This window comes from Musca autumnalis, unplaced genomic scaffold (assembly GCF_047663935.1).
Source record: "Musca autumnalis isolate F117 unplaced genomic scaffold, ASM4766393v1 scaffold_3, whole genome shotgun sequence".
NCBI lineage: Eukaryota > Metazoa > Arthropoda > Insecta > Diptera > Muscidae > Musca > Musca autumnalis.
In genome coordinates, this window is record NW_027411866.1 from 216,835,974 (window position 1) to 216,845,311 (window position 9,338).

The 9,338-nt window shown below is 39.5% G+C and overlaps 1 protein-coding gene across 1 annotated transcript in view; it reads right to left on the bottom strand.

The window, feature by feature from the left end:
- Cda4 (chitin deacetylase Cda4) overlaps window positions 1-8,158 on the bottom strand; it is a 164,125-nt gene extending 155,967 nt beyond the window's left edge. Inside the window, exon 1 of the mRNA XM_073976766.1 lies at window positions 7,311-8,158. Coding sequence (XP_073832867.1) covers window positions 7,311-7,371 — 61 coding nt within the window. The 5' untranslated portion in view covers window positions 7,372-8,158. The remainder of the gene's footprint in view (window positions 1-7,310) is intronic.
- Between the last annotated feature and the right edge of the window lie 1,180 nt (window positions 8,159-9,338).

Consider the following 9,338-nt stretch of genomic DNA (forward strand, 5'->3'; position numbering starts at 1 on the left):
TCTGACAAGATGCAATTGCTGAAGTGATTGTTTCATCAGAAAAAAATCTACTGCCTTAAGTTATTGGGTGACGTAGGGGATGGAAGATACCAAGGAACGGTCCTGACCGGTTTTAACATGGCAAAGCCCAGGATTTATCTTGGTCCCTCTTTCATCTCAAGTGGCCACTGACCTCCCAGTGGCGTCACCTGGATAATTACCTTTAACACCCGTTAAAATTAGTGAGCTAACATGTGCCGCGCGTTCACCCATAAGAACATTAAAAACTTGGTTTTGGACGTCGGGTTAGCAACCCTCCCCTAGGAGTAACAGCCTACTGTGAAAAAACGAAAGAAAAGAAGGAAAGTTGACGAACCCCGCAAACGTTTTAAGGACCATGATCTGCGATTCTGCACCTGGAATGTTCGCACTCTTTATAGAGAAGGTGCAGTCTTCGCATTGGCAGACGTACTTGAAAAGTGCAAGGCCGATATTACTGCCATACAGGAAATACAACACCTAAAGGGGGCGCACTGTATTATACCTGCCATGAAATAAAGCATGAGTTTGGTTGCGGATTTGTAGTTGGTCGGAAGTTAAAACATCTGGTCTTCAGCTTCACCCCAGTCAATGAAAGACTCGCTGCAATTCGATTAAAAGCAAAATTCTTCAACATCAGGTTTATTTGCGCTCATGCTCCCACTGAAGACAAGGACGAACAGACCAAGATATATTTTACGAGCGCTTAGAAGAAACATATGACCGTTGCCCTGCCCATGAAATTAAAATTATTCTAGGCGATTTTAATGCCAAAATTGGAAAGGAGAATATCTTTGGCCCAACAGTCGGGAAATTCAGTGAAACATCTGACAATGGTATGAGGCTGATAGACTTTACAGCTGCAAGAAACATGGTAGTTAGCAGTACCAGATTTAAGCATCTCGATATTCATAAGGGCACCTGGCTATCGCCAGATCAAAGAACAAGAAATCAAATTGATCACGTTGTGATAGATGGAAGACATTCATCGAGCGTGTTGGATGTGCGCTCGTTCCGAGCCGCAAACATAGAGTCGGACCACTACCTAGTTGTAGGAAAGGTACGCACCCGGATAAACGTAGCAAACAAAGTACGAACAGACACAACACGAAAGATAGACATCGGTAAGCTGCAATCACAACAGATAGCCACAGCATATTCCACTCAACTAGCCCAATTGCTTAATCAAAGCACTCCTCACCCCGATAACATATCAGCCCAATGGCAATGTATTGCCCATTCCATGCAAACAGCAGCAAAATCCATACTTGGATACCAGATACCTTCACCAAGGAATCCGTGGTATGATCAGGAGTGTCATGCTGCTACCGAGGAGAAAAATGCGGCATATAGGGCTACTTTAAAATCCGTAGCAACGCATAGCGCACGAGAGAGATATCGGGAGAAAAGGAGAGAGGAGAAATGTCTTTTCCGCCGGAAAAAGAGAGAGATGGAAAAGCGGGAGTGTGAAAAAATCGAGATGTACAGGAGCCAGAATGAAGTCCGAAAATTTTACCAAAGAGTGAAGCATCAAACTGATGGCTTTGGTACAGGCACATCCTCCTGTAGAGTCCAGCAAGGTAATTTGGTAACTGATACAGATAGTGTACTCAGGATATGGAAAGAAAATTTTTCAAACCTGTTGTTATCCAGCGAAGACGACGAAGATACCACAGATCCAATCCCAGAAGATGGTATTGAATGTATACCGCCCAGCCAAGATGAGATAAAGGCAGCAAAAAAACCGGCTGAAGAATAATAAGGCAGCAGGAGCCGATGGCTTACCAGCTGAGCTGTTCAAAACAGGAGGCGACACGCTGATAAGGTGTATTCATCAGCTAGTTAGCACCATCTGGCAGAAAGAACGAGTACCCGACGATTGGAACCTGAGTATCCTGTGCCCCGTCCACAAAAAGGGAGATAAGACTGTATGCTCTAACTATAGGGGCATAAGTCTACTCCCGATTGCCAACAAGATTGTGTCAGGGATATTGTGCGAACGACTAAAGCCTATGGTCAACGAGATAATTGGGCCATACCAATGCGCCTTTAGACCTGACAAGTTCACCATTGACCAGATATTTACCCTGCGGCAAATCCTGGAAAAGACCCAAGAGATGTAGATCGACACCTACCACCTTTTTGTCGATTATAAAGCAGCCTTCGACAGCCCACTACGTTCAAAAGTATTCCAGGCCATGTCTCAATTTGGTATCCCCGCAAAGCTCATTCGGCTTTGTAAAATGACTTTAACTGACACGAGATCCTCAGTTAAAATAGGAAGGGACCCATCCGAAGAATTTTGTACCAAAAGAGGTTTCAGGCAAGGAGACATCCTTTCGTCATATTTTTAACATCCTGCTAGAAAAGGTTATACGAGAGGCAAACGTTAAAAGAAGTGGCACAATCCACACCAATAGCCACAGGTTACTTGCTTTTGCTGATGATATAGACGTCATGGGACGATCAGTAAAAGATATAAACGATACCTTTATGAAGGTCGAAGGAGAATCTGCTAAAGTGGTTCTGGCTGTAAACGGCGAGAAGACTAAGTTGATGGTGGCGACGAGCCACGACGAGGTGAGATTGGACCAACTGTTGAAGTTGGTTCCTATAATTTTGAGGTAGTAAAAGACTTCGTCTACCTCGGCACCGCCGTAAACACAATTAAGGACATCAGTTGTGAAATAAAAAAAGAATTGTATTGGCTAACAGATGCAACTTTGGCTTAAGTAAGCAGTTTAAAAACAAAGCCACATCTAGTCAAACAAAAATAACGTTCTACAAAACACTGATACTTCCCGCGCTGAAGTATGACTCCGAAGCCTGGGTACTTGCGCAAGCAGACATGGCAGTGTTTGGTGTGTTTGAGAGAAAAATTTTTCGAAAGATCTACGGACCAATCTGCGTTGACGGTGAATATCGACGTCGCATGAGCCACGAGCTGTATCTGCTCTACAACGACATCAATATAGTTAAACGTATCGAGATGCAAAGATTGCGTTGGCTACACCATATCATAAGAATGAGCGATGATGAACCCGCTAAAAAGGCGTATAAATGGACCGCTTGGCGGTGCACGCAGAATTGGCAGGCCAAAGAATAGATGGCGCAAACAACTGGATGAAGAGATGACAAGGCGCGGTATTCCAGAAAGAGAAGCAGTGGACAGAGAGAAATGGAGATCTTTTGTTAGTTCGGCCTATAGAACAAATGTTATGTAATGGGCCAGCTAAGTAAGTAATATATTTGTCAGTTCTCGCTTTTTATACCCTCCACCATAGTATGGAGGGTATATTAAGTTTGTCATTCTGTTTGTAACACATCGAACTAATCATTTGCGACCCTATAAAGTATATATATTCTTGATCAGGATAAAATTCTAAGACGATCTAGCCATGTCCGTCTGTCCGTCTGTCCGTCTGTCTGTCCGTCTGTTGTAATCACTCTAGCGTCCGCAATAATTGAGATAGAGTGCTGAAATTTTGCACCCGAGGGTCTTTTTTCCATAGGCAGGTCAAGTTCGAAGATGGGCTATATCGGTCCACTTTTTGGTATAGCCCCCATATAACGGTACCTCCGGATTTGAGGTATTTTGACGTTCTTCGCCACATTTGCAGACCGAATTGGCTATAATTTGGGATTTTAGGTTCCTAGTGATCAACAAACTTATATCCCAAAGGATATGGGCATAGGTCCATGTTTTGGTATAGTCCCCATATAACGGTACCTCCCGATTTTCGGTATTTCGAGAATTTTAGCCACAATGTTTAACCGAACTATCTGCAATTTGACATTTGAGGTTCTCAGTGGTCATGAAATATCTCCACGAAACATCGTCAACATAGGTCCATGTTTTGGTATAGCCCCCATATAACGGTACCTCCCGATTTTCGGTATTTAGAGAATTTTACCTACAATTTTTAACCGAACTAGCTGTAATTTGCCACTTGAGGTTCTCAGTGGTCATGAAACATCTCCACCAAGCATCGTCAACATAGGTCCATGTTTTGGTATAGCCCCCATATAACGGTACCTCCCGATTTTCGGTATTTTGAGAATTTTAACCACAATTTGTAACCGAAGTATCTGCAATTTGACATTTGAGGTTCTCAGTGGTCATGAAATATCTCCACGAAACATCGTCAACATAGGTCCATGTTTTGGTATAGCCCCCATATAACGGTACCTCCCGATTTTCGGTATTTAGAGAATTTTACCTACAATTTTTAACCGAACTAGCTGTAATTTTCCATTTGAGGTTCTCTGTGGTCATGAAACATCTCCACCAAGCATCGTCAACATAGGTCCATGTTTTGGTATAGCCCCCATATAACGGTACCTCCCGATTTTCGGTATTTTGAGAATTTTAACCACAATTTGTAACCGAAGTATATGCAATTTGACATTTGAGGTTCTCAGTGGTCATGAAATATCTCCACCAAACATCGTCAACATAGGTCCATGTTTTGGTATAGTCCCCATATAACGGTACCTCCCGATTTTCGGTATTTTGAGAATTTTAGCCACAATTTTTAACCGAACTATCTGCAATTTGACATTTGAGGTTCTCAGTGGTCATGAAATATCTCCACGAAACATCGTCAACATAGGTCCATGTTTTGGTATAGCCCCCATATAACGGTACCTCCCGATTTTCGGTATTTTGAGAATTTTAGCTACAATTTTTAACCGAACTAGCTGTAATTTGCCACTTACGGTTCTCAGTGGTCATGAAAGATCTCCACCAAGCATCGCCAACATAGGTCCATGTTTTGGTATAGCCCCCATATAACGGTATCTCCCGATTTTCGGTATTTTGAGAATTTTAGCTACAATTTTCTCTATTCAAAAATAATCGTCAATATATGTCCATTGTTTTGGTATATCCCCCCATATAACTGTACCGCCCGATTTTCGGGAATTTTCAGTGGTCACGAAATTTTTTCACTAAAATTCGTTTGAGGGTCTACATTGTTTTGATAAAACTACCCTCAATTTGACTCTTGAAGTTCCCTGCAGCTATAAAATTTTTCCGCCAAAAAATTTAAAGATAGGTTGACTCTTTGATATAGCCCCGTAGGTGGTACCTTTCCCCTAGCTGAACACATTTTTTTAGATTAGATCAGATAACACTGTGCAACAACATGGAGGTGAAAGTCTGGGGCACGGAAAATTGCTCTTGGGGAAGAAAGGCCTTGGTGAGTATATTATGAACCCCGAAGGACAGATCCGCCGTGAGTCGAACTTCCGCGATATGGCGTGATGAAATTTTTGTTAGAGACCCTGTGGCCATCAGGAATTAGCGTTATATCTTGTTCACTGTTGCTTAAGTGCTCTACAAAAACAACAAAAAAAGATATAATGCTAATTCATGATGGCTTACAGGGTCTCTTGCAAAAACTTAATATACACACACCAAGGGCTTTCATCTCCAAAAGGAATTCTCTCTGTCGCAACATTTGTGTTTACAGTGTAATTTAAGCAATAGTGGGAGGCAGTAGGAGTCTAACCATTGTCGAAAAGTTGTTCCACCTAAAATTGTAAAAGGACCCTAATTATTCCATTTTAATTAAGACTATTTTATGGTGGAGGGAATAAAAAGTTCGGCCCGGCCGAACTTAACGACTTTTTTCTTGTTTCTTTTGGTTTTGGTCATTTTGTTCTTCATTGCCAAATAATCTTCAAACAAATATCGAAAAATCAGATCTACCGTTTTTAACCCGAAGAAATTTGTCTGGTAACCTGTGGTAAAAGAGAAAACAATTTTTGTTCTCTTTCTCTTAAAAATTTATTCCAATTTTACCATTTTTTGGGGTTAAGGAACGCAAACAATTTCTAGCCGAAATTTTGATCAACTATGATGTTGAATAACTCATCCGTCCGAATAGGACGGATATTTATAAATATTATTGACCCTTGATTTAAAATCAATATATTATATAGACGTCGGGACTAAAAGATTTCGGTTTGCTCCGTTATGTTATGCCACATGCTGAGGCTGATACTTTTTTAATTTTTTTAAGATGATATTTTGGCTTTTTAAAATCCTATTTTGTCAGACAAAAATTGCATCCCACAAGACACTGATGCAAGCCGTACTATAGCAACTACGTCAGACATGTGTACTTAGGTAAGCAATCGAGGCTGTAACTGGCGTGTTAGAGAGAAACATTCTTTGAATGATCTATGGGCCAATTTGCATTGAGAAGTTATATCGGCGCCGCGGCGCCGTACGGCGCGCCGTACGAATCACAAGCTGGGCCAGTAATACACGGACATCAATAGCGTAAATCCATTTTTAAGCTGGCTTGATCATGTCATTTGGAAAATGTCAAAAAGAGGAAAAAGTAGTGTTCCAAACTAGGGAATCAATGCAAATGATCTGCTCGTTTGGTAATCAATTCAGTGTTTGACTTTCACGATAAAAGTTCACTTTGAAACCAAATGTGTAATTGTTACATATTGGCTAACATACCAAACCACATCGACCATATATATGTAAGATTCTCCCGGTAATCGGACATACACGGATTATGATATTTTGCAATCGTTATAAAATGTTTCTCCACTTCTGGTTCGACTTTCAAGTCATATCGTATACTGTTGTAGTTCTTTACTAAAATATGGTGTTTAGTCTTGAAATTAATAGAAGCTTAATAATAACAAAACAATGTTCTACTTCCATCATAGATTATCTCGCAATGCATTGTTCGAGATTTACACACACAAGAAAAAAGTGCAACAGATGACTAACGCAAACAAGTTTTACTCGAACCGCTTAGCCACTTTAGTTGTAATTACCAGCAACTGTAATCCATACTTCTGTTTTGAAACACGTTCATTCATATCGTCGACTTGGCGAGCGAGCGTAGAGTGTGAAAAATGCAACGTATGCAATGTACGAATGTCGACAACGACAACGACGATGATGACGGCGAATCGACCAGAAAGGCAAAATGAATGAATAAATTAAAAATTTTACAAATTTTTTCAATAAATATTTTTATGCTGGAAATATGCGGAAATTACACAGTAAACAAATGATGGAAAATCTTTTTTTCCTTTAAAACAATGTTAAACCACTTTCGCTGGGTGTGCGCTTAAGGCAATGTGGCACAGCATTCGGCCTGGCTGGGGTGATGAGGAAAATTACTGGAATACGCCAAAAATCAATCCTGGAATCAATGTATGAGATTCGTAATATTTGAATATAACAGCAAACCTCCCACTCCCCATCCATCCTTCTTTAGATTTTTTATTCATTCCCAATAAATTAAATTCCAACTCACCTGTTACAGCCACCGCCACAAAGAGCAGGGTAAATAATTTAAAACTATTTGATTTTAACATAATGACTAATATTTTGTTTGTTTTTGTTTAACACAATTTTTCTTTATAATATTTTTTATGTTTTCAATAGAGGAAAAATTCAACTAAAATTTTCGAATTTTTTAGTTGAATTTCCTTATTTTGCACGTATGCCTTGGTGTGCGTGCTTTTGGGGGGTTTCGCCGTGTATAAGAGAGAGAAGAGGAATTAACCTTAGACCCGTCTTTTCAGTCTTTTCTTACGAAGCGCTGTTCACGTCTTTTGAGTTTCAATGTATACCGACAACTGTCGGAGCTGACGTCCCAAGAAATGTCTTGTTGAGTTGAGCCAGCCACATTAGAGCCAACCAGAAACCATAATCCCACCAGCACAACAAGTTTTGATTGAGTCTTTTGCTGCACAACAAATGCTCAACTTCACTTTCGATTTGAGTACCACTCAAAAAGCCGGTTAAAGTCAAAACTGTTGAAAATTGTTTGTGTCTGGTCTAGTGTGCACCTAAGCTGTTGTTGGTGGAGGTGCGCTCATGCGTGTTTGGTTGGGAGAGAGTTGGCTTTTTTTATTGCCTTGCCTGTTTTCTTTAACTCTTTTCGTTTAAAATTTTGTTATTGTTTTCTTTTATGTTGTTTAATCTGTGATGTGGTATTAAGCAACAAGTATTATATGCTAATTGTTATTGGTAGTTGGATGGATGAGTATTTATTGGCGTTGTTGTTAATACAGTTGTTGCTGTTGTTGTTGTTTAAATCAATTATTTGTGATCTTTGGCTACTACCAGTTTAACGTGTCACTTAATATACAGTGTTTTCTTAGAAAAAAAATGTTAGTAATATATGTATGTTGAAGCGGTATTATTTCAGAAGGTCAATAATTTTGAATTGGCAAAATTTCAAGAAAATAGCCTACCAATTTGTGCTACCATTATTAATTGGATGTAGCCCCAAACTTTATTTGTTTGTACATTTGTTGGTTCCCAATTATGCTAATCCTAATGCGAATGTTCGAGTTTAAATATAAAAAGAATATATTTGGAGGGCTTTTGTACATATTTGAGAATGAGATGGGGTACTGACATATTTACTTACACTCCGGTTCATCTGAATAGGACCAACCAATTTTTGCGTCCGGTGCAGTTTCGTTGGCTGTGGACATCTACAGGTCCAAAAAATAAATAAAATCCAATTGCCAAAGTTTCGTGTCACCATCAAGGCCTAGAAATTTCAAACTATCCCAAGACGTTTGATGTGAACAAAGAACTTAGTGATTGGGGCATCCAGAGGTTAATTTTATCAGAAGAAAAGTATTTAATTTTGATGGTTTTGAAGTTTACTAATGGTTTGTGTACCGAACAAATATTTCTGATCCATTATAACACAAGAAAGAGCACCTTTGTTTCCGTTACGCAATATCTTCTAAATCGAAGTCGTTGATGTTGACATAAAGGGTTCTGCGGTGGAAGTTTTGATATTCTTCGGAGCTGTAGATGTCTAGAGCCAGCGAAACTGCGTGGAACCCATCGATTCTCATTCCTTTTTTCAGATAAAATATCAATAATTGTATTGGGAAGGCAGAAATTTGAATTATCTATACCATATTTCTTCTGTTTTGGGCTTATAAAGCTATCAAATGTGACTTATTTGTACTTTTGTTTTGGAAGATACACGCGTTTGTAAACTGCTCGTCAAGAAACATAAAAAAAAACACTTACAAGTATCCAACCAATAAGAATTTGCCATCCACACACGATATATAAGAAGCGGCAACCACAAACAATCGCAGATAATCAACTCGGTGATGTATTAAGCAGCATTTTACCAAAATTATTTTTCGTATTTTATAAAATTTATTGGAAGCACTAAACAAACTCATTTCACTCAAGAATTGTTTGAACAAAAACAAAACAAACCCAGCTGCTCTCATCGCAAATACTGGTTGCAAACCACAGAGTTGTTTCAGGACATAACACTGAACAGCTGATCAATTGTAAA